Here is a 25,516-nt window from a genome sequence, read left to right on the forward strand (position 1 = left end):
AGTAACGACAACAGAAGTTTAAGTTGTCGGTTAAAATCTGCTTTCATGAAGGTGAAGAGTTGTTTATTAGGTACACCTTGTTAGTACCGGGTTGGACCCCTTTTCCTTCAGAACTGCCTAAATTATTCGTAGCATAGACTCAACAATGTGTTGGAAACATTCCTCCGAGATTTTGGTCCATAGTGACATGATAGCATCACGCAGTTGCTGCAGATTTGTCGGCTGCACATCCATGATGCGAATCTCCCATTCTACCACATCCCAAAGGTGCTCTATTGGATTGGGATCTGGTGACTGTGGAGGCCATTGGAGTACAGTGACCTCATTGTCCTATTCAAGAAACCAGTAGTGAGATGATTTGAGCTTTGTGACATGGTGCATTATCCTGCTGGAAGAAGCCATCAGAAGATGGGCACACTGTAGTCATAAAGGGATGGACATGGTCAGCAACAATACTCCGGTATTGAAAAGATGCTCAATTGGTACTAAAGGGCCCAAAGTGCGGCAAGAAAATATCCCCCACACCATTACAGCACCACCACCAGCCTGAACTGTTGATACAAGACAGGAGGGATCCATGCTTTCATGTGGTTTTTGCCAAATTCTGACCCTACCATCTGAATGTCGTAGCTGAAATCGAGACTCATCAGACCCGGCAATGTTTTTTCAATCTTCTATTGTCCAATTTTGATAAGCCTATGCGAATTGTAGCTTTACTTTCCTGTTCTCAGCTGACAGAAGTGACACCCGGTGTGGTCTTCTGCTGCTGTAGCTCATCTGCTTCAAGGTTCAATGTGTTGTGCATTCAGAGATGGAATTCTGCAAATCTTGGTTGTAATGAGTGGGTATTTGAGTTACTGTTGCCTTTCTATCATCTCAAACCAATCTGCCCACTCTCCTGTCAGCTCTAACACCAACAAGGCCTTTTCCTCCACACAACTACCAATCACTGGATATTTTCTCTTTTTCTGACCATTCTCTGTAAATCCTAAAGATGACCCGTGGAAATCCCAGTAGATCAGCAGTTTTTGAAATACTCAGACCAGCCCATCTGGCACCAACAACCATGCCACTTTCAAGGTCACTTAAATTCTCCTTTTTTCCCGATTCTGATGCTCGGTTTGAACTTCAGCAAGTCATCTTCACCACGTCTAGATGCCTAAATGCATTGAACTGCAGCTATGTGATTGGCTGATTATACACTCACCTGTACCTAATAAAGTGACAGGTGAGTGTATATTCCAGTGTATAAAACAGATTGGTATTGTGGCATTATTGTACGTTAAAAACCAAGGACATTTCCAGGGGCAAAACCTGGGACAAAGCTACTTTAGTCAGGGAGGGTTGGTATTGAGTTCCATCATATCTGACCGCCTCGAGGTTCCTTAGGAACCCATACAAAGGAGTGATTGTGTAAAAGGAACAGTCTATGCCTTTTTATATTTTATTTTTACATTTCTTCAGTTACTTCCTTGTTTCCATGCCTAGACAAACAATGTCATGCATCCCAGGAGTCCTCAGGAGGGGAGGAGGGGTTTTCACTGCTAAGCACACACTCCTGCCTGCCTGAGCTAAGGGCATATGGATTCCAGGAAGTAAATGCTTCATTAATCCTCTCCCTGTACTCAAATTGGCAACTGCCAGAAATGCTAGGGGTGTTTTTCAAAGTGATTTCTGTGCAAAGGAAAACATGGAGACGTGGATGAATGGGGGAGTTTGCTTTGAATATTAAAATGAATTAACTGCAGTGAACTTGCATGGCAATTTTCTTCAAACCATCTCATCAGAAGACGCTCCTGTCGAGGTGATAATTACAGTTCCATCCTTGTTAAATTTTTGCATCACTTTTGCTAAAGTATTCTGACTGATAAGTAAAGCTGACAGCATGTAATATGAAGGGGTTTTCTTTGTTAAGTTAGGACCCTTTCACATGGGCTTCCGATCCGGTCCACCTGTCAGTTTTTCAGGCGGACCTGATCGGATCCTCTGTGCATCCCTATGGGGCAGTGGATGTCAGCGGGGACATGTCCTCTGACACCCGCTGTTATCCGATCCTGTCCTGTCTGTGAAATCCAGACAGATGGTAACCCTATTTTCCATCCGTCTGGAGGATCGTATAATATCAAATGAAAACAGACAGGTGGTCCCATAGAGGAGAGCAGGGATCTGACAGGTCTGTCTCTACACAGAGTGGAGATGCAGTTGTCATCCGTCTGCTCAGCGGGGATCAACGGATCGATCCCTGCTGAGCAAAGCGGAATCTGCCGGGTGGAAAGCCCGTGTGAAAGGACCCTAAGGCCCCTTTCACACATACGGACCGTTCTTTTAATCAGTTCAGTCACGTCCAAATGGATGAAGTATTAATCAGTTTTTCCAGGCATTTTTCATCAGTTTTTCATATGTTTTTTTTACAAATGCAATTTTTTTTAAAAATGCAAAAACACATGAAAAATTGACCTTTTGTCCATTTTTTTAATGGAAGAAAAATACGGCTTTCATCCGTTCAAAAAAACAGATATTGACGAAAGCGGATGTAAACAGATGATCATCTGTTGTCATCCGTTTTTCCATAGGAAAGCATTGATGTCTGTTTTCCATCCGTCCACGGATGGATGAAAAATGGAAAAAACGGTCAGTATGTGTGAAAGAACCCTAACACCATTTATAATCAACTGTCTGCTAGACACCTGTTTAATGAATAATTAGACTCACCTGTAGTTGAATTCTTGTTAATTAGGATTTTGTTGTCTAAAATTTAGCTTTGTTCTGAAGACTTTCATTGGGGTGTATTCATTTTTGCAACTTGGTCTTGAATTAATTTTTTAGGAAAAATACATTTTTTTGTGTGCAAATTAACAAATCTTGGCTGCAATCAATGTCCCGAGTATTTTGTAGTATAGTGCCCCATAGAAAATGTTGATTCTGAAAGGTAAGTAAAGGTTTTCTGACAAATCTGCTGGGGTGTACTTATTTATGCTGAGCACTGAATGTGTAAATATATATTCAGTTAAAGTTGCATAACTAGTTTTTTTGTTATTAGCAAAAAGTGAGCTTTGTTTGCTGTCCCTTCCATATTCTTCTTTCCAGAGGATAAGGAAATAAACTATGCACACATAAGGAATCAATTTATAGATAGCTCTTCTTCCTCCCAGCATGTTTCCTTAATTCTTCTCCTTGGCTCTAATGCTGACATGTCACGCAGATATCTACTTAAACGTAGCCCAAATGAGTCATAAGGTGAGCTGGGGTAAAACTCCAATCTATCACACTGCTGAAATGTCAATCTATGTTGGCACAAAATATTTTTGCAGGAGTGCCAGACCATGTACTAATCTAACAATTGGACCCTGGGCTGGTAAGCGGTGTTCTTGTGGTACTATCAGCCTACTTAACCACTTAAGCCCCGGAAGATTTTACCCCCTTCCTGACCAGGGCCTATTTTGCGATTCGGCACTGCGTGATTTTAACGGACAATTGCGCGGTCGGGCGACGCTGTACCTAAACGAATTTGGCGTCCTTTTTTTCCCACAAACAGAGCTTTCTTTTGGTGGTATTTGATCACCTGTGCGATTTTTTGATCATGCGCTATAAACAAAAAAAGAGCTTCAATTTTGCAAAAATAACAATATTTTTCACATTTTTTAATATGAAATTCCCCCCCCCAAAAAAATGTAAAAATCAAAATTTTTTAAATTTTCGGCCAATTTGTTTTATTCTACATATGTTGGTAAAAAAAATCGCAAAAAGCGTATTTTTATTGGTTTGCGCAAAAAAGTTTACTAACAAAGGAAAAGGTTTTTGTCATTTTTGTTGTTTTTTTTTTAATGCGTAATGGCAGCGATCTGCGATTTTTTTTTTTGCGGTACTGCGACATTGCGGCGGACAGATCGGACCCTTGACTGACATTTTTAACACTTTTTGGGTTACCAGTGACATTTCTACAGTAATCAGTGCTATAAATATGCACTGTTACTGTAAAATTACACTGGCAGTGAAGGGGTTAACTTTTTTTTGAGAGGGAGGGGTTATGTGTGTCCCTAGGGGCGTGATTCTAACTGTGATTGGATGTGGCTTGAGGTGTAGAAACAGTGATCAACGGTTCTACATAGTAGAACCGTATGATCACCATTCCTACACAGGGGAGAATGACAGGCGGCTTGTTTACATTAGCCGCCTGCCTTTCTCCCTCTCCACCGACGATCGTGAGTGACCGGCGGACGATCGGGTCCGCCGGTCACACGCGTGGGGGGGGTCCGTGACCGCGTGGGAGCGCGCCCGCTCCTGAGACCCTCACAAGCTAGCGACGTAGATCTACGTCGCTCTGCCTGTGAGGGGCTGACTGCCGCAGTAAATATACTGTGAGCAGTCGGCAAGTGGTTAATTAGTCTACACTAAACTTTGAGCAAACCGCTAAAACAAATTTAAAATCTCTATGACCTTAATTATCTGCCAAATCACCTGTGTAATTCTGTTCAGCCAATTTTTTAAATCAGACTTTGGCCCCTTTCACACGGGTGCACCGCCCAACGGAGTCCATTCTTCTCAGCGGAGGATCGATCCGCCGATCCCCGCTGAGCAGGCGGATGACAGCTCCGTCTCCGCTCTGTGTGCAGAGACAGAGCTGTCAGATCCCTGCTGTCCTCTATGGGGAGATCGGATGAGAACGGACCCATCCGATTGGATCCTCCAGACGGATGGAAAATAGGGTTTCCATCCATCCGGATTTCACGGACAGGATCGGATCGGAGAGCAGCGGGTGTCAGCGGAGATGTCTCCGCTGACACCCTCTGCCCCATAGGGATGCATGAAGCATCCAATCATGTCCAACTGAGAGGCGGATCGGATCGCCCTTGTGAAAGGGGCCTCAGGTTCTTGATCTTTTTACCTGTTTCATTTAAAGTAATACAGCTTGGCCGAGACTACAATTGGATAGTGATAGAAAAGTATCCCATTGATGAGGTAGTGCCTTCTCTTCCAAACAAAACGTTCTATACTTCTTTTACCCGCTGCATATTCTTTCTGCTTGGTACTCAATTTTTGCACTTTCTCTCAGCCTGCATAACAAGCAATGTCCCTAAATGCTCATGGCATCTCTTTAAAGCCAAGGATTTCCATTAAACAAATATTTCATCTTTAGATTCTCTTCATTCTTTTAGCAGACATTTTCATATCGGGATTCAGCCAGATAATGTAGTCAGTAGCCTCTGTTCCAAGCTGCTCTTTTGTTCCAGAAATATGTCAGTTGTTCCAAGAGAATTTATTACAATATTAACTAAGAAGATGAATTTTATTAATATTTATTATATTACTGCTGCAGTTTTTCCCAATTCCTCTTTGCACAACTGTTCCAGCTCAGTCCAGTTGCAAGGGGATTGTAAATCAACAGTCTTTTTTTTAAGCCCAGCCATATACTCTTTTGGATTGAGTTCTGGATTCTGACGCTGCCATTTCAGGACATTAACCATTCCTGTACACATTTGGCTTTGTGCTTGGAGTCATTGTCTTGCTGGAAGGCAAATCTTCTTCCAAGGCTCAGCTTTCTTGCAGACTGTATCAGGGTTTCCTCCAGGATTTCCCTGTGTTTTCCTACATTCTTTCTACCCTCACAAGCTTTCCAGCACCTTTTTCAGAGACACATCCCCAAAGCATCATGATGCCAGCACCATGTTTCACAGTAGGGATGGTGTGGTTATTATGTGGTTATGATAATGTGAAATTTTTGGCTTATGCCAAACATAGCGTTTTGTCTAATTCAAAAAAAAAAATAGTTCAATTTTGTTTCAATCAGACCATAGAACCTTCTTCCAGCTACTTTCAGAGTCTGCAGTTTTCAGAACCTGCCTTATGGCATGTAAGTTTAGTTAAAGCGATATTAAAGACTACTTTTTCCTTTTTTTATAATCTCTTATTATTAAAATGCTCAAATAAGCATGCAGCAGTCTGATAACCTCAGATAGTTTACAATCATGCAAAGTCTAAAGCATTGCTAAAATGCAAAGTTTCCAAAAGGCATAGTTGAAGGGATGCACCGAGCCATATATACTGCGGTGGGATCGCACCAGATTAACCAAAAGGCCCACCCGCTCCGAAGTGCAACAGAATAGTAGACCAGTGTTATGGCAGTACAGACCCACAAATAACAAAAACAAAATAAATGAACACGTGAACTCAGCATTCAGCCACCATAATCTGATCCACTTGCCTCTTCCAGTCAGCAAGCATTGGACAGGACACCTCTTTCCAAAATCGTGGAATCAAACATTTAGCAGTTATTAAGCAGTAGTAAACCGCAAAAAAAAAAAAAATAAATCCCTCAAAAAATGTCCCCTGCAAAATAATAGCATAATGTGCTAGTAAGCATCACCTACTAGCACATTATTACTTACCTTAGAACGAAGCCCTCCAGCAGCGTTCTGTCACCGCTGACAGGGCTTCCATCTTCACCCGGACCTCCTTCCGGGCTCGCAGGAGGCTTCTGTAGCAGGGAAGATTTGTGCGAGGCCTGTGGGATTTTTTTACCATCTAGTCAAAAACACAAAAACATAGAACATGATTCCTGCAATCCAGAGCATATAGAGGTGGCATGAGTAAGTATTCTAATGTTTTGGAGTTGGGGTGGGGAAAACTCCATGTTAAGTTCATGCTCCCATTCTTTAATGAAATAGAGAGGGTGAGTGACAGAGGAATTCATTAGCAGTCTTTACATTCAGGACAAGAGATGACCAGACTCTAGGAGTGAGAAACAAAGGGATTCAAATTAGGTAAGGTAGAGCTAGCTCTCAATTTAGGGAGAATCTTGTCAAGGAAGGCTGAGAGCCGCTAGTGTCTCCAATAGTCCAGTGGAAACAAGTTTTAGTTGCTTCTTAAGACACTCAGGTGAGGAAGAGAGCCGGTGGGGGCCAACTTAGCATGAGTAGTATCTCCGTCCAACACCATGCATGAAAAAAAAGCAAACATCTTCTCCTGACTCAAACCAGGGGAAACCCCCCAAGGGAGTTAATGTCAAGACGTCTGAGATTAGGACCCCTTCAGCCTGTAATCCATCCCAGACCTTCAGTGTTGCAAGTTTAAGTGGTGAGGTCCAGTCAGAGAACCCCCAACGCATCATGGGTATCCAAGGGGCACCTGCCAAATTCCTGCCTGCCACCGATTTTTCTAGAGGTACCTAGATCTTCTCAGTGGCATGTTGGCACTAGTTCAGAACTAAAGCCATAGCTTTATAATATATGGATACATCAAGGAGACCTGTCCCACCATCCATCTTCGCTCTGCGTAATAACGTGTAGGCTAATCTTCAGTTCTTAACATGCCACACAAAAGTAGAAAAGAGCCTCCGCAAGTCTACATTTTTTTTTTTTTTAATGTGCCCCTTAAACATTTATGCCATAATGTGCTAGTATGCACCACATACTAGCACAATATGACAGGCTTACCTTTGAAATAGAGCCCTCCAGCACTGAGCTGTCCACCGTTTCTTATGCTTCCATGTTCACCCAGTCTTTCTTCCATGTTCCATCGCAGATGTGCCACGAATGCAGAGCTACTGCACATGCGAGGGTGACAGCATTGGCTGCAGCCAATGCAAATATTTTCTGAACAGCACATATTTAGAAAGATAACCACGGTATGTATGGGTAAGACTTATTATAAACTTACCTGTAGGTACAAGTTTATACCAAGGGTTTACTACCGCTTTCTTCTCTGCCACTCTCCTGTTGTGAAGGAACCATGCAACAGTTGTATGCATAGTCTCCCTGCTCTCATCAGCTGAGGCTTGTAACACCTTTAGTATTGTCATAGGTCTCCTAGTGGCCTTCTTCTCCAATCTCCTCTTCATAGTCACTGCCTCACAGGTGGATAGCCTCTTCTTCACAGATTTAGAGCTTTTACATTTCTCTACTTTAAGGGATATTCAGTGAATTGTATTTATCTCCTGACTTGTGTTATATAACAAAATCAAGTTCTGCTGCTGTATCAAAGATTGCCTTCTCCACCCAAACCTCTGTGATAACGGGGACTCCCGAACCCTGTCCTGTCAACTAAAAGTAAAATACAAAACCTGGGTCTGTGGTATGTGAATGTACCAAATAATAATAATGTGCTACTAAATTGGAGGGTTATTAAACAAAAAGGATCATCAACAACAAGAAACCTTAAAGTGTGTTTTTACTTTGTAGCCAAATTGGGATAAACCTACTTTATACTTGTTATATGTTCTCACCCACATAGCATAACTTAAAGTATAATTCCAGACAAAACCTTACTTCTCTTAAAAATGTTCCCTTGCCCCTCCTAACATCTATGCTGACTAACATGTGTATGATCTGTATACCTACCTATTTTTGGGCACCTCCAGTCTGGCCATGTGATCCGGCTTCCCTCTGTCAGCCAGCAGCGGCTGCAGGAGAGAGGAGGGAGCACCAAAAACGGATGGGCCATATGAACCTATGGGTGACAACACCGCTCCAAAGCATTACCTGGTGTTGTAGGGCAAGCTCACTTCTCCCCGGTAGCCTGCGTAAGTTGACACAGGGGGGATCACGTGACTGGACCAGACTAAATAAGGTAAGATCTTTTTTACACAAGTGAGTCATAATAGGCGTTAGGAGGTGGGGGAGAAGGGCGCTTTTAAGAGTAGTTAGTGTTTTGCCTGAAATTCAACTAAATATGCTGCTTGCATTTTACTACCGTAGCTCTTTTCTCAGAACTCCTAAACAGATATTTTCCTCTGCTGTGCAGAATAGGGCTTGGAGGTTAATGTTTACCATAATTAGCCCTGCCTGTACTGTGCTGTCTAATCTCATTAAACTAACAAATGGTTAAAATTCTAGATATTGGGCTTCTGCATTCTATGTTAATGAGGGGCTTTTCTCAAATTGAAATGCAAACCCTCTTTTATGTGCCAAGGAAACTCCCTCATCTGGGGTGCACACTCAATTACACATCTGACTTTGTCACAGGTACCTCCATCCCGTTTTACAATATCCCAATTACAATTCTGTTTTTGGCCGCTAAGCCACATTCATTGGTTTTTAGGTTGAAGGTGGAGCATGTCAAAGCTTGAAAGCCGAAATTGAAACCTTATTTCAGAATGCACCCCCAGAAGGGGCTTATATAGATAAATAAAGGTACCTGCACCTAGTGCAAAAAGCATGTGTTAACAAGCACGCCTGGCTTCTGCATGCTCTTTACTGTTTGTAAGGATGTTCCTCACAAGTTATATTACCAATCCAAGCAAAATGGCTCCCTATTAAATGTATTCTGGTATTTATTTTTGTTAATTTGCACATTAGAAATTAAGAAAAAAAAAAAACTGATGAGTAAACACCTTTTCTTTTCAGTGTGTCCTATATTCTTTATTTCCAGTTTAGTGAGGTTCAGTATGCTTCCTCTTCTCTTTGCAGCGTGTACGCTCTGGTAGAGACAGTAGTGCCCGAAGTCGAAGGGATGGCAGAGAGGGCAGTGCCAGCAGTGGTAAGTGCAAACTGAAGATGATATCCATTACATTTCCCATGTATCGTACCTGAATTTAACAAGGAAACATATAATATGGCATATGATAATGGTGTGAGTGATGATAATGTCATAAAATGCGTTGCGGCTACTTTAACCTTCATAAAAAACATTCTTTTGCTTGAATGAGCTGACTTGTGCATAGCAAACAAAACCTTCAAAATAGGGAATGGCTGCCGAAAGGGACCAACACTCATAAAAGCCCAGGAGTGCAGGTTGCATATGTTTAAATGGGTAATTAAATATTGAGTTCACATATTAAATACTGTATGGAGTGCGGTTTTATGTATAATATACAATATTTTCTTACGCAGCAATGAGATGAGTACAGTTCTTGATACATTTTTTTTTTTTTTTTGCACTAACATCCAAGTTTTCAGGAAAAGCATTTGGAGTATACCCCCTTCTTCAATCTCCAAGCAGTACTTATTGGATTCAGAGTCCTGCTTGGACCTTAAAGAAGCTTTTTTGAAAAATGTGGATGTTCGTCCAAATTAAAAAAGTATCACAGAGAGTTCTGCTTTGTTTTTAAAATATATAGTATGTGATAGCGCTGCCCATATTAAATTTGAATCAATAATTAATGTGAACAAAAGAATCATTAATGAAGACTAACATAGCAATCCATGATAAATTACCAGAAAATCTGTGCAAACCATGAGAAATAAAACATCTGTTGTTCTGTATGATGGAAGGGAAAAATAAATAAAAAAATTATATATAATAAACAATATGTAAAAGTCCCAGCAGTCCACACATAATATGCTGTAATAGTACGTCTTCATAAGAAAAGAAAAATGTGCATGTTGCTCTTTAAATTTTATTAGGTACTCCACTACATCATAGACAGTGCATCGTCACATGGTGAAATGCACACTAACCTTAAATCAAGACCCACAAAAGGGTCAACACAGCATAAATAGAATCAGTTGTATACACCAGATGATGGTTCTCTGCTCACTTCCACCTCTAATGGTTAAGCTTCCCCAGATAGGATATCTCCATAAAGCTCTCAGAATAAAGGAAATAATCTCCTGTACTAGCCCAGCTTAGGAAATGCACTCATATTTATTAGTTTAAAAACTAGCTTCAAGCACTATCTTACAACATCCAGATAGTGACACAAGCTGCCTAGCTCCGCCTTTACACATTACGCCACTCCCCGACGCGGCTTCGTCATTTGTTTTTGCTTTCTCAGGAACAGTCTATTTTTCAGCCTGGCACAGACAGATGAATTTCAATGGACAGGCTTACATTAAGCCCCAGACAAATGGACAAACTGCATATTATGGCCAAATCCATGTCCAATTTTGGGAAGCTCCTGAAGTGGGATGATTCACTAAGATTTGTTACAGTGGTGGGTGGGATTTAGTGTACTTTTTAAACCTGAAAATGCTAAACTGAAACCAAAATTTAACTGCGGACACCTAAGCTGACCATACACACTTAGGCTTTTTTTGTCACAACAGGCTGAAAAAAAAAAAACCAACAGGTTCCCTCATCTACGCTAAAAAAAAGTAGATGGAGGAATGAACTGCTGCAGGCACTGCCAGCTGTCAAAATACCCCAAACAGCACCTGCATCTGATTAGATTCAGGTCCTGTTCAGCTGACAAATGTCTGCCCAGCTCCTTTGATTTTTCAATCAAAGGATATCTGGCAGGAAGGTGACAACAGGACTTTCCACGGAGCGAATTTCAGTCAGTTGATTAGGAACCTGTAGAAATGTGCTCCATGGCCATCTTTGAATGTACTCTCACACTCCCTAAAGTACTCCAGGGACCTTGAAAGCAAGGGTGCTCTAATATGCAAATTCTGGTTAAAGCATTGGAAGTCAAGCTTAGACTTGCCCCTTTATATACATTTCAGTTGGCACATTACTGTGATGAGCGGCCCCACCGGTCAATAGAGATTGCAGGAGTCGGGAGGTGTATTACATTTTAGTTACCCACATGTATAGTGTTCATGTCATTATTAAACTGGATGGTAATGGGCTGACAAAATAACAATTGGATAACATGTTTTGCAGTTTCCTGTGTATGGTATTAGCAGCAATTGTTTCTTTATATTATAGTTTCTTGGATTACACAGTTTTAGAAAGTGGGGTTTTTAAAAAAAGCATACCTTAAGTTACATTCGACTGACTATATTCTTTATTAACAAGGTGGTAGCTTTTCCACAATAAATACCTTTTCTCTTTCGTTCATCGATGGACACAGTACTGCATAAATCATAACTTTTAAAGGAAAGACCACAAACAGCGCTTGCTAACTATAGGTTAAATAAATAAATATGTGAAGATGTCCAATATTAGTGAGACCAAATACATAAATGACTCAATAAAAAGATACCAGATAAATATAAAATCCACAGCAAATCCAATAAAAATTAGTAAAAATTAAAATATTATATATCGTGACAAAGTGACGACGTGCTCAAATGATATCCCTTTGTGCATGAGTGGCTGTGACATAAATATAAATATATCAGACAATAAATATTTGCATGTGCAGTATACGTAATATTGCAGTAGAAAATTAATTAAAATAAAGCAGTCCAAGGTTAAATAGTGACTTAGTGCTCAGGAATAAATATTGTCCTTAGTGAGAGTGGTTCTTCACGATTGGAAGGTGCAACTGCTGTGATTTGATTGACTACGGTTTTGATTCCTTCTCCCAAGTGAATGTGAGAATTGGATCACTTACCGAATGTAGTGCGTCTCATATGCCATATGACATTAAGACCTTTCACGCTTTGGTGGCCTCCTGGGCCAAAAGGGTTCCCCTTTAGGCGGTCCTATGGAATGGTATAGCTCCTATGGACTCCGGGGTACAGCAACCCAGTGCAAATAATTTTTATTATAGGGTCTCACTAATATTGGACATCTTCACATATTTATTTATTTAACCTATAGTTAGCAAGCGCTGTATGTGGTCTTTCCGTTAAAAGTCCAATTTTTACATACATCTTTTATTGTACAGCAGCTGCTTTTCTCTTAATTTCTCCTAAATACATTCATCTGGTAATTTATTTATTTATTTATCCATCTGGAACCCTACCTTTGGCGCGTGGTATATACTTTGTATATATATTTTTTCATAAATCATAACTACTGGGTTATATTGCCTCCTCTAAGAGTAGGACTAGAACAAAAAACACCTGGCTACGCCCATGGGCCGTCCTCGACTTGGTATATAACCCCTCTCTCTCTGGTAATCAGTTTTAGTCTGTCTTGTTAGGAGTAAGGACCTAGGCTCCTGGCTGCGATCTCTGGTCCTAGTAATTTTTTCTCATTCCTTACATCTTTTTTGTTTTTTCTCTCGGGAGATCTACAATCAACTACTGGGCTGGGCGATGGGCTGGAATTTGAAAAAGGAAACAGGGACTTTAATGGCACCAGTATATAAAATGTAACATTTATTATAGATATTTAAAATATAAAACATACAGATGGCAACAGTGGCCAACACATACAGAAAAGATCATCAACATAAAAAAATAAAAAAAGTAGGTAATTTCCAAACTACCACAGTACTACAGTGTAAGCATAAATATGTGTAGGCTCTGTGACAATACCCATACTAATGTTCCCCACAAAGAGGGGAGAAGAAGAAATACCACTAGCCCTCCTGGGGAACTGTAGAAATAGTGGTCACAGATGTCCCAAGTAGACAGAGTGTGAATTAGGCTGACATGTTTCGCAGGTGTGCTTCATCTTGAGCTCTGGTTCATCACTCTGCAAGCGTGCTTGCAAACAAGGTAAGTCAAGGGGGGTGATCGAAGAGGCCAACAAAGTTAAACCGTATAGTCCGGCATGGTTAAGCCGGGATATACTTGTTAATATCTACAGGAACTTTGATCCTTATCCAGCTGGGATTGTAGTTATACGGTGTAGGAAATTGGCTTCTAAGAGACTGTCTAGTCAAGGAAGGTTAGATAAGGTCTCCAATAATCACGTAAGAAGGGGTCAACTAGTATAAATAGGATCCAAAACACAGGGCTCAAAATTCGATTACCCCCCAGGGATGGAGGAATACCACCAATTGGTATATAACTACAATCCCAGCTGGTAAGGATCAAAGTTCCTGTAGATATTAACAAGTATATCCCAGCTTAACCTTGCCAGACTATCCGGTTTAACCTTGTTGGTCTCTTCGATCACCCCCCTTGAATCACCTTGTTTGCAAGCACCCTTGCAGAGTGATGAACCAGAGCTCCAGATAAAGTACACCTGCGAAACATGTCAGCCTAATTCACACTCCGTCTACTTGGGACAGCTGTGACCACTATTTCTACAGTTCCCCATGAGGGGCAGTGGTATTTCTTCTCCCCTTTCCGTGGGGAACATTAGTATGGGTATTGTCACAGAGCCTACACTTATTTATGCTTACACTGTACTAATGTGGTAGTATGGAAATGACCTACTTTTTTCTTTTTTATGTTGACGATTTTTTCTGTATGTGTTGGCCACTGTTGCCATCTGTATGTTTTATATTTTAAATCTCTATAATAAATGTTACATTTTATATACTGGTGCCGGTAAAGTCCATGTATCCTTTTTCCAATCTAATTTGTTAGGATGTGGCACGCTTATATAGTATAGACGCGTCCAGCTGGCTGCCACCTGGTGGCGTAATTTTTAATTGGGCGATGGGCTGGATAATCTAGATCCAGTGGTCCCCCCAGCCCAGCCAGCGAGCGCGTGCAGACCGCAGCTACGTGCTAGGTCGGCCGCAACATAGCCTCACGGACAGAGGCTGGCCCGCGAGTTAAACGTCTCGCAGGGTGGCATAAGACATGTGGCTCCACCTGTATGGTCTCTTTTGCCGCCATGGGTTTTACATTTAGTGCTTTTGGTTCTCCAGAAACCTCCATTTTAGAATATTCGGGGGATTTCTTTGTCTACATTATCTCAGAAAGTGACATTCCTAATGGCTATTACCTCGGCCTGCAGGGTATCGGAATTGGTGGCATTATCCTGTCGCAGTCCCTATTTGGTGGTCCATAGGGATAAAGTGGTTCTTTGTCCCTGTCCATCATTTCTTCCCAAAGTTGTCTCTGACTTCCATTTGAATGAGTATATTGTGTCCTACTCCTGGAGGAGGCAATATAACCCAGTAGTTATGATTTATGAAGCGCTGTGTCCTTCGATGAACTCAGAGAAATAGATTTTACGGTAAGTACAAAAATCCCTTTTTTTTTTTTCTTCAGCCATTTTCATTACCACATCCAGCTTAACAGAGTATAATTGGTGATGGGGGAAGAATTTCTGGAAAGGACAAGTTACCTCTATTTATGACTATTATGACTAGAAATTTATGTGTACAGGCCAGGGAATTTAGTCATGAACACAATCATCTTTCGGAGCTCTGCATGTGACATTACAGGGCAGGGTTCCCAGTCCTTCTCTGGCCACTGAGGTCACAATCAGCTGCTTGCTGCTCATGTTCACATGCTTTTATATAGTCCACATGAACTACAGCCAAGTGCTGGGACTAGTAGTACCCGCAGGTGCCAATATTATAAAGTGGAACTGAAAACAAAATCTTTCTCAGCCTTGCAGTCCTTTAAATGCCTGAATGATAAAATGTTGCTGATAGACCTTTACTGCAAATCCTCCAATGTGAGGTCATTGGTCATATGCTCACTTCTGAAGAGACTTGGGTAACATACAGTTAGAGCTAGCCAAGCAGTAGCTCTGCCTGAACTCTGATTCCATTTTTAGAAGACACTCTCGAATTTGGTCTTGTGACTTTCTTAAAGAGGTTGTAAACTCTTGGAAAAAAAACCTGTAAGACAAAGTCATAATGAGCTAGAATGCATTGCATACTAGCTCATTATGAAATACTTACCTTAGAACGAAGCCCTCCAGCGGCGCCCGCACACCGCTGAGACAGCTGACATCTTCCCCGTTGTTTCTTGCAGGCTCTGGCGCTGGGAGTGGCCGGAACCATGATGATGTCACTCCCACGCATGTTCGTGGGAGCCATTGGTCACGGCACAGGGCTCTGAAGAAACGGCAGGGGCGGCTGTTCTTTTAGAGTGCAGGCGCCAGTGATTTCACTGTTTGCATGTACAGTAAATATCTCCTAAACGTGCACCTTTTCTACAGGTAAGCCTTATATTTCCTCTTTAAAAGGGAGCCCAGAGAACTGATTTCTGCAGAGAATGTATGTTAGTACTTTATTTACGGTTTGTAAATTCACATCCCAACCCCAGATAAATAAAAAAAACACACTTTAATCCAGTTATACGTTCAATTAAAAGAGTCAATGCTCTCTGCTCCAAGCAGACCTAGACCTGAGCAAATGCTGCAGCATGAAGGTTTACAATGGAACACCCAATGCAGATGTGCTCTTAGGCATTATTTACTGGGTTATAGGGTGCTTTTCTCTCCACAATTGAGATACATCTGTTCAGCCTGTTAACTAAAAGTTAATACCCTAGGTCATACCCTTTTTTAAAAAAAAGTATCTAAGTCTGACATGAGTAAGATTTGAAATTCTCTCTCCTCAATTCAGGAGATTTTTAAAACAGCATGTAAACTGTAAAGGAAATTGAATCACAAAAAAAAAAGAAAATATTGTATTTTGCGCTGTGTTGCTGCCAGTGTTCTTAAACCATTTCCAGTGATTTTTGGCTGCTTAGACATTTTATTTAAAGTTTTTTTAAATATAATAATATTATTTAAGTATAGTATAGTGTAGTTATTAGTTATAGTAATATAAGGCGATTTATATTCCATGTATAAAACAGATTGTTGCTGTGGCATTAATGTACGCTAAAAACCAAGGACATTTCTGAGATAAAGCTACTTGGAAGTCAGGGAGGGTTGGTACTGAGTTCCATCATATAGAGCAGGGATATGCAAATTGTGGCCCTCCAGTTGTTGCAAAACTACAAGTCCCATCATGTCTCTGCCTCTGGGTGTCATGCTTGTGGCTGTTTGATTCTGCATTGCCTCATGGGACTTGTAGTTCTGTTACATCTGGAGGGCCACAGTTAGCATATCCCTGTCTTAGAGGCTCCCTAGGGACCTATACAAAGGAGTGATTGTGTAAAAGGAAAAGTCTAGACTTTAACAGTACTCCAAGACTGGAGGCCTGTGGAGGAGAAATTGGAGTGAATGAGGGTTTGTGGTGTCAGCTTGACTCTGCAATGCACATTTCTAAAGAATAATACAATAGCAGTTTTTTTTCTATTTTGTGTCCATTTCTATCAATCCCTTTATTGTAAGTGACATTTGGGGGGGCTGCAGCAACAATTGGTATGGAATGAAAATGATGTGCAAATGTTTCGGTGGGAGGCTGGTTTTGCTATAATGTAAAGGAAAATCTGAAGTCTTGCTATCACTGAAACATTACATCTATTTATGTGATTATTTTTACAGCAGCTTGTGTATTATTTAATGGTTATTTCGTGGAACATTTTTTAATTGCTTAACATACTGCAGCAGCATACTTTTCATATCTGCGCTGTTATAAAAATGTTGCACGTCTTTTGCTATGAGGACAAGTTCCAGTGATCAAGATAAGACAAGAAGGGGCAAGCCAGAGCCATCAAAGATGTTTTCTGGGTACATTGCCAAACACCCCAAGTTATGGGGGTCCTGGAGTGCTCTGCAGGCATTCAGAGGAAAGGGGGGGGGGGGGTTCACTTCTGATACATCTCCAACACTTCCAGGTAGTGTTAGAGCTCCCTGCTGCCCCCAGACCCTACATTTCTCTTGTCCATGACTATGATAGGATTGCTTTACTGGTCAACTGGTTCTTCTGGTTATGGGAGAATACATGATCTCCTCCCAGGATACAGTGCTTGGGCCTGAGCAGCCAATTGCCAGAACTGGAACATATTTGTAGAAGTGCTGGCAACTTTAAAACTTTTACATGCAGTCAAAGAAAAACTTCAAAAAAGTTGAATAGCTGGGGTGAGATGGTTCCCACACATTAAGGCTTCCCTCAATAGGCACCCAATAACAGCTCAAGCCTTGTACATATAGAGGTATAGAAAAAAAATCAACCAAAGCGTTTCAGGGCCAACATCAATCTTTCTCTAGCGCTCATCGACAGACGTAGTCCTCGGTGATACACCACCTTCGGGTTATGTTACCTCCGCAGGAGCAGGACTAGACAGGAAATTAAAAAGCTCTGGCCACACCCTAGGGGCAGTCCCAGAGGGTATATCCTCTCTCTCTCTGCCTCAGCAAATCAGTTATTTTCTGTCTAGTTAGGAGTAAGGACCTAGACACCTTGCTGGGATCTTAGGTCCTGGCAAGAATTTTTTCTTAAAGGATTTTTTTAGACAGCTTTTTCTCCAGTGTTCCTGTGAGATCTTCAAGCAAGAAAGCTGAACTGGGCGACGGGCTGGATGTTGAGATCCGGTGGTCACCCCAGTTCAGCCTACGAGCGCGTGCAGGCCATAGCTCCGCGCTGGGTCGGCCGCGACAAAGTCCCATTAAAAGGACTGAACCCGCGAGTTAAACGTCTCGCTGAAACGCCAAAGACCATGAGTCACGGCGTTCGTATCGGTCGACAGCCCTCCCGCCCCGGTGGAGAGGGGTACTGTCAGGAGTTGGTGCCCGCCTGGTTCCGGTATGGTGAGTAGTATGTTCCCCCTTTCCCTCTGACGGGTTTTGTGGTGAACGCGGGCCCCTCTCGGTATGGTAAGAAAGAGTCCTTTCTATCCTATAACATGTCACAGATCCTCCTACTTTGAGTGTGATTTTTTGTGTACAAAAAGCCAGGAGGCTTGGTTTGGGAGCTAACAATCTATTGTATACATGTTTAAAAGATGTAATCTGTGGCATTCTGGGAATCTTATGGGTTAAGTATAAGCTACCTACCAGTCAGAAGCCACGGACATGTAGACTGCCTTCCAAATCAGATCTCCAGCTATTAGCAGGCCTCCCGAACGGCCATGCGGTCCGCCAGGGGCCGATACCGCCAACCACGCCATATCCCCAGGCAGAGACAGTGTTGTGTGCAGCACACCGACATTCAGCAGGCCGCCGCCATTTTTTCTTGCAGGATCGCACGAGCCGCCATTTTGGCGTAGCCTCGTGTCTCCAGCATGGGGGCGGCCATGTTTGAGGTGATCCTACACCTCGTGGAGCTTGGGGGAGGCGCCGGAAGGCATGCAGAGGGGCGGAGCCGCCTCCTTTCTTCCTGGGCAGCCAGCCAAAAGACTTCCTGTTTGTCAAGACAGCGCTGTAAGCTGTTGCAGTTTAACTCTGAGCATCAAGTGGTGAGCCTGGGGGTCTATCTCTCTCTCTCTCGATCGATAGGGATCCCTAAGCAGGTAACACTAAGGGGCTTTTTTGTGGCGCTGGGGGTCAGAAAAAAAAAAAAAAAAAAGTTTTTTTCTTTACGTTTGAATTATATTATCCAGGAAGTAACTGGAGTTATTATGGACCCTGCCACACATATTCCCCCACCTGTTTCCCTCGAGGGGGCCTCGGGACCCGCCGGTGCACAGAGTATAGAGTCATTTACAGCAATTTTGGAGTCTATGGTGGCTCGGGTGGAGGCGGCCTGTCAGGGACGGGGGTCAAGGAAGCGACCCCCGCCTACCCCTATACCATCTGACACCTCTGACTCAGATTCAGAGATGGTCACGGCAGTTGCAGGTTCCTCTGCAAGGGCTGTTATCCCAGGTAAAGCCCCCTCAGACAGTGAGGAGGACGCTTCTTCTCTTGCTATAATTCAGGAAGAAGCATTGGTGGACGCACTAGTTGTGGCAGTGCAAGAAACCTTAAAACTTGAGGCTTTACCGGCAGAGGCAACTGAAACAAAGAGGCCTTTTGGGACTAATAAGCCCATCAAGACGGCGAAGGCTTTTCCTGTACCTAAATGTTTTGGTAATCAGATTAAAGGAGAATGGGAGCATTCTAAACGTACCTTTACTATTTCCAAGCGTATTGCTAGACGCTATCCGTTTGAGGAATCCATCATTAAGAAATGGACGGTACCACCAGTCGTGGATCCGCCTATTTCCAGGCTGAATAAAGCCACGGTTATTCCAGTGGAGGACACTTCGTCCTTTAAGGATCCGGTGGATCGAAAGATAGAAGCAGAGTCCCGCACTATCTTTTCTCTGATAGGGTCAGCATTTAGACCAGTAATCGTTATTGGTCTAGTTTCCGAGACACTTACGGAATGGGCGAAGATGGTACGCCAAGATCTTAGGGGAAAAGATATTCCCCAGGAGACATCTGATTTGATGGAACAGATCATACAAGGGCTACGGTTTATCTGTGACGCAGCCTTGGACACTACTCCCCTATTAGGGCATGCATCTAAGTTAGCAGTGATCCTCAGACGTGTGCTGTGGTTAAAATGCTGGTCAGCTGACCTAGATGAAATCATTAAGGATGCCACTGGGGGCAAGAGCACTTTTTTGCCACAGGCTGCAAAAGCTAAGGGACCTCGCAACAAGCGAGGACCTTTCTTTACCGCCCATAAAGGGCGCCCGGCTGGTACTAGCGGGAAAGGCAAGACTCCTCCAGGAGGGTTCAAGAAGGGGACCAACCCAGCCAAACCCGAAGCAAAGGAGTACACAGCCTGAAGGTGCGCCCCCACCCGGTTTCAGGGTGGGGGGACGTTTTCACCGGTATTCAGGACATTAGATCGAGCATCAACCACTACTACCGGTGCGATTCTTCCCTTCCAACATTTAAGTACCACAGGAAGCGGTAGTTACCGTTCCCTGAAAAGATCTTTTCCTTTACCTTTTCCTAAGATTAGTCCCGATACCTCACAGGAATCGGATCTGGTTGACCAGATAGGCCAAGTAGCCTCTAGTCGGGTGACTTCAGTCCCTGAGGTTCAACCAGAAAAGATCACTTTTCCTGATAACTATCAGGTATCTGATAAATGTGTGGGAACAGAAAACGACCAGACTTTCTCGGATGGTCGGGGCCAGATAGCTCTAGGGACGCCTGGTTCAGATCCAATCAGCGCCAGTGGTCCTAGAAATTCTAGGCTGGCCTCCTCAAGCCGGCCTGGCCGACTTGGACATGTTAGTCGCAGACGTTCCGTGGGAACTTCGTCTCAGGGAGTGTCTGTGGTCTCAAGGACCAATTTACCTTCGTGCTTTACAGTCGCTGGTTTTAATGGCCTGGCCATTGAGACCCAAGTACTGAAGGACAGAGGTTTGTCCACTTCAGTCATTCCTACCCTTATTAAAGCAAGGAAAGCGACTTCCAGCAAAGTCTATTATCACACATGGAAGACTTATATTGCGTGGTGCGAATCTTTAGGATTTCCTCCACGTACCTATTCGGTGACTCGAATATTGGCTTTTTTGCAACAAGGGGTTGAGCAGAAGCTAGCCTTGAGCACCATCAAGGGTCAAGTTTCAGCATTAGCAATCTTCTTTCAGAAGCCTTTAGCTACCAAATCCTTGGTGCGGAATTTCATCCAGGGGGTGCGGCACCTGGCTCCTCCAGTCCGCGCGCCCTTACCGCCCTGGCATCTTAATTTGGTTTTGTCGGTTCTACAGAAACCTCCTTTTGAAAACATCAGGGAGATTCCCTTGCTTACTCTATCCCAGAAGGTGGCCTTCTTGGTGGCTATTACTTCTGCTCGCAGGGTGTCAGAACTGGCTGCATTATCATGCCAGTCCCCATACCTAGTCATTCATAGGGATAAGGTAGTACTTCATCCTAAGCCATCTTTTCTTCCCAAGGTGGTTTCAGATTTTCATCTGAATGAAGATATTGTACTACCTTCCTTGTGTCCTCAGCCCAAGCATCATCGGGAACATGCGTTGCATTCCTTAGATGTGGTTCGGGCAATCAGGGTATACCTGAAAGCTACGGAATCATTCCGTAAGACGGATTCACTTTTTGTGATCACGGATGGCCCCAGAAAGGGTTTGCCTGCATCTGCCGCGACCATTGCCAAATGGATTAGACAAACGGTGGTACAGGCTTATTCTATTAAGGGTCAGAGTCCTCCGTTCCCTGTTAGGGCGCACTCCACTCGAGCGCTCAGTACTTCCTGGGCCTTTCGCCATCAGGCGTCAGTGGTCCAGGTATGTAAGGCGGCCACCTGGTCGTCGGTACATACCTTTACAAAATTCTATAAAATTGATGTGACGGCATCGGCGGATGCCTCATTTGGCCGCAAGGTTTTGCAGGCCGCAATTTGAGGAGACCGGTGGTCTACCTCGAGGGTTTTTTTCTGTTTGAAAAAAAAAAAAAAAATTGTTTTCTCTTTTTTTTTTTTTTGGTTGAGTCTCATCATTAAGGATGAGCATTGTAAACTTCTAGTTGGCACCGGTTGGGCCTTCTAGATTGGAATTTGATTTCCATTTTCCCACCCCTCAGTTGTGATACTGCTCTGGGACGTCCCGAAGGTGGTGTATCACCGAGGACTACGTCTGTCGATGAGCGCTAGAGAAAAATGGATTTTTGTAAAATCTTACCGTAAAATCCTTTTCTCTTAGCTCATCGACAGACGTAGTCCCCGCCCCTCTGTTTTGGAGTTGGGTTGGGTTAAATTCTCTAAGCACTGCTTTTTCACATAACTGATTTGCTGAGGCAGAGAGAGAGAGGATATACCCTCTGGGACTGCCCCTAGGGTGTGGCCAGAGCTTTTTAATTTCCTGTCTAGTCCTGCTCCTGCGGAGGTAACATAACCCGAAGGTGGTGTATCACCGAGGACTACGTCTGTCGATGAGCTAAGAGAAAAGGATTTTACGGTAAGATTTTACAAAAATCCATTTTTCTTTCATCAGGGCTCAACAATGTGATAGTTGATGAGCAGCAAATCTTTTACTGCTCAGCAGCATGTACTGGTTCTGATATAGATCTGCGAGGTCACCGTTCCTCACCAAGTTTTATCCTGTTTTGAGCCCTGATGAAGTCGGACTGGTGTTGCCTGAAACTTGTTGGCTGTTTTATGACATATTTACCAATAAATAAATTGATATTAAATCCAAAACCAAAAATATAACATTTTGCAGCTCACCAATTATTAGATGTGGCGGCTGCATTGGTTTTCCTTGTAAGGCTATTAAATTGGAACTCCAGCTAATGCTTTATAAGCATTTACAACAGTTTCTTTTTTTTTTTTTTGTTTCCTTTTGGTAAAAGGGTTTACAGAAATAGATAAAAGCTCATAATTGTATGCATCCCTGTCAGTGGTAAATGGTTCTCTAAATTCTGTAACTTATACATTCTGCTGGAGAGCATGTTCTTTTGAAAAAAAAAAAAAAAAAACAGCAGACTTACTGACTGGATCACCAGATGAAAATAGAAAAAAAGAAAATGAATTCAGTCATCTCATGTAAGAAATGGTAAGCTGCAATATAATAAATGTTTGCTTTTGGGTTTAATACCACGCTAAAATGTATCTTGGAAAGGTGAGTATCAATAGATAGGGGTTGTTCTTTTAAGACAACCTATCACTTTGCTGTGAATGGGCAAAAGTCATAGAGTGTCTTTAACAAATGTCAAGATAAGGTGTTAGAGCCTGAATATGTACTGTATAATTCAAGTTTTACTTAGAAACAAAGCTTTTTAAAATATACACAGGCGTCACGAGCCGGGTGCGGGGGGGGCGGGCCGCACCAGGGTGTCCATCGAGGGGGGGTGACACCCAGTGTAAAGTAAAAAGGCTGCCAGACAGTAAAAAAAAACAGCCTGTCTCAGCCTGTGTCTGTGACACTTGCAGTTCCGGAGCCTGCCTGACGAGTCTCCACTGATCTTTCTGAGTGCTTCTGATGCTTCTTGCACCCTCCCCCTTCTCCAGCGCGCCTTATTTGATCTAAACAGGAAGAGATGCCGGGAGGGGGGAGAAGTGCAGTCTGCAGGGGAGGACAGACTTGTTTAGCCTAGCACTAAGGTAAGCTGCTAGCTAAACTAGGCAATAAACATGTCATGTCGGTAGCTTGTTGTCTAGAGGGAGGAGGAGGAGGGAGGGGGGAGAGAATGGGCTCTCTCTAGCAGGCTGCTGTCTGTGTTTTTTTTTGTTTTTTTTGTGTGAGATCTACTCTGCTTCTGAAGGGTGGATATTTTCTACATTCTACCCCAGTGTCTAATACACCTCCCTAGGATCCCTATCCCTTACCTGCTCATCAGTCCAGTTCAGGCACAGACTCCTCTCCTGCATTACCACCTCATGTCTGTGGCACTACAAATCCAAGCATGCCAGGAGAGGGGAGGCAGCAGCAGACAGATCAGGCTGATTTTCAGATTAAATTTGCATAGTGTATATGTACTGTATACTGTATGATCATTATTTATTTATTGTGCTTGGTGGTCTTAAGGTGCTTACCATTCATATACCTATCAGAGTAAGTAGAGAGCACATTTGCAGTGGAAGTGCTCTGGAGCATTTTTATTAGTGTAAAATGGAAAGACAGAGACAGAGTGGTGGAGTGATGGGGGAGGGAGATGGACAGAGAGATGGAAAGAGTGAGGAGTGAGTAAGGGATGGAGGTATAGATTGGGTGACAGATAGAGGAAGGGATGGAGGGATGGTAAGAGACACAGAGAAATGGAACAATGGAGCAAAGGATATAGGGATGGGGTGATGGAGGGATGGAGTTATGGAAAGAGAGTGAGAGACAGACAGAATAATAGGATAAAAGTGATGGAGGGTAGAAAAGGGGGAGGGATATATAGGGCACAAGGATTTTTGGATGGACAGTATGATGGAGAGATGGAGCAAGGGGCAGACAAATGAAGCAAGGGACGGATGGACCAAGAGATAAAACGATGGAGTTATGGAAAAATGAAAATAATGGAGGGTGAAGTCGTGGGAGGGAAGGTTGGATGGACAGGGGGTGATGGAGACAGGAGGTGATGGAGACAGGGGGTGATGGAGGGATGGAGACAGGGGGTGATGGAGGGATGGAGACAGGGGGTGATGGAGTGATGCAGACAGGGGGTGATGGAGAGATGCAGACAGGGGGTGATGAAGAGATGCAGACAGGGGGTGATGGAGTGATGCAGACAGGGGGTGATGGAGTGATGCAGACAGGGGGTGATGGAGTGATGCAGACAGGGGGTGATGGAGTGATGCAGACAGGGGGTGATGGAGAGATGCAGACAGGGGGTGATGGAGTGATGGAAACAGGGGGGGGTGGAGTCAGAAGATGATGGAGGGATGGAAACAGGAGGTGATGGGGGATGGAGTGATGGAGACAGGAGGTGATGGAGTCAGAAGATGATGGAGACAGGAGGTGATGGAGGGATGGAGTGATGGAGACAGACAGGCGGTCCTTAGAATTGGGGACATAATATTTGGGTGATCCTGGTGGATTCCAGGGATTTCCCCCCACTTTCTGTGATGGCTATGGAACAGAAATTAAGGGGAAATCTCTCCAGTTTGACATAGGTGACAAAATCTGATGGGTTATAATCTAATCTGGCTTACTATATCAAAAATAACATAAGAAATATGTTATTTTACCTTAATGTCTATCTTAAACCACATTGCTAATTGCATATTGTACTTGTTTGTAGCTTATGCACTGAAATTTGCAATTAAACCTGTCATTTTGTAACTTTTGGAAAATGCCAGTAAAAACTTGGCTGTGCCAGTAAATTTTGAGTGTCGTGTCAGTGAATTTCAGTCTGGTAGGTTGGCAACACTGGTGACACCAGTGTACCTGAGGCGGGAGCCGAAGCTGCCAGTCTGTGGCCCCACCACTCGCTGCCTCTATGTCTCGCGGCCGCCGAAATTGCAGTGTGTTATAATCTATTCAGACCAGCAGCCTCCTCCAGCAGTGTTTGTCACGAACAGATGGTGGGTGTGTTACCTGACCCCACCTCCTCGGCTTGGCTCCTCCTGTGTACTGTACATTGCTGGGGTCCTGGGAGCAGGCAAACAAGACGAGCGGCAAAGGTCTGGAGTGGCCATCAGTGCCATAAAAAAAACATTATTAAAAGGAGTTGGGGTGACACCATGAGTTACCGCACCGGGTGACACCAACCCTAGTGACGCCACTGAAAATATAAATGTTCCCTGATACATGTTAAGCTGATCTTTTACATT

General features: G+C 43.2%; 1 protein-coding gene across 1 annotated transcript in view; it reads left to right on the top strand.

Annotated features, from left to right (window-relative positions):
• Positions 1 to 25,516, top strand: part of IFT88 (intraflagellar transport 88) — a 154,925-nt gene that overhangs the window by 119,420 nt on the left and 9,989 nt on the right. Inside the window, exon 24 of the mRNA XM_082245252.1 lies at positions 9,405 to 9,474. Coding sequence (XP_082101378.1) covers positions 9,405 to 9,474 — 70 coding nt within the window. The remainder of the gene's footprint in view (positions 1 to 9,404; positions 9,475 to 25,516) is intronic.

Source organism: Pelophylax lessonae (assembly GCF_965119305.1).
Source record: "Pelophylax lessonae genome assembly, chromosome: 2".
NCBI classification, from domain to species: domain Eukaryota; kingdom Metazoa; phylum Chordata; class Amphibia; order Anura; family Ranidae; genus Pelophylax; species Pelophylax lessonae.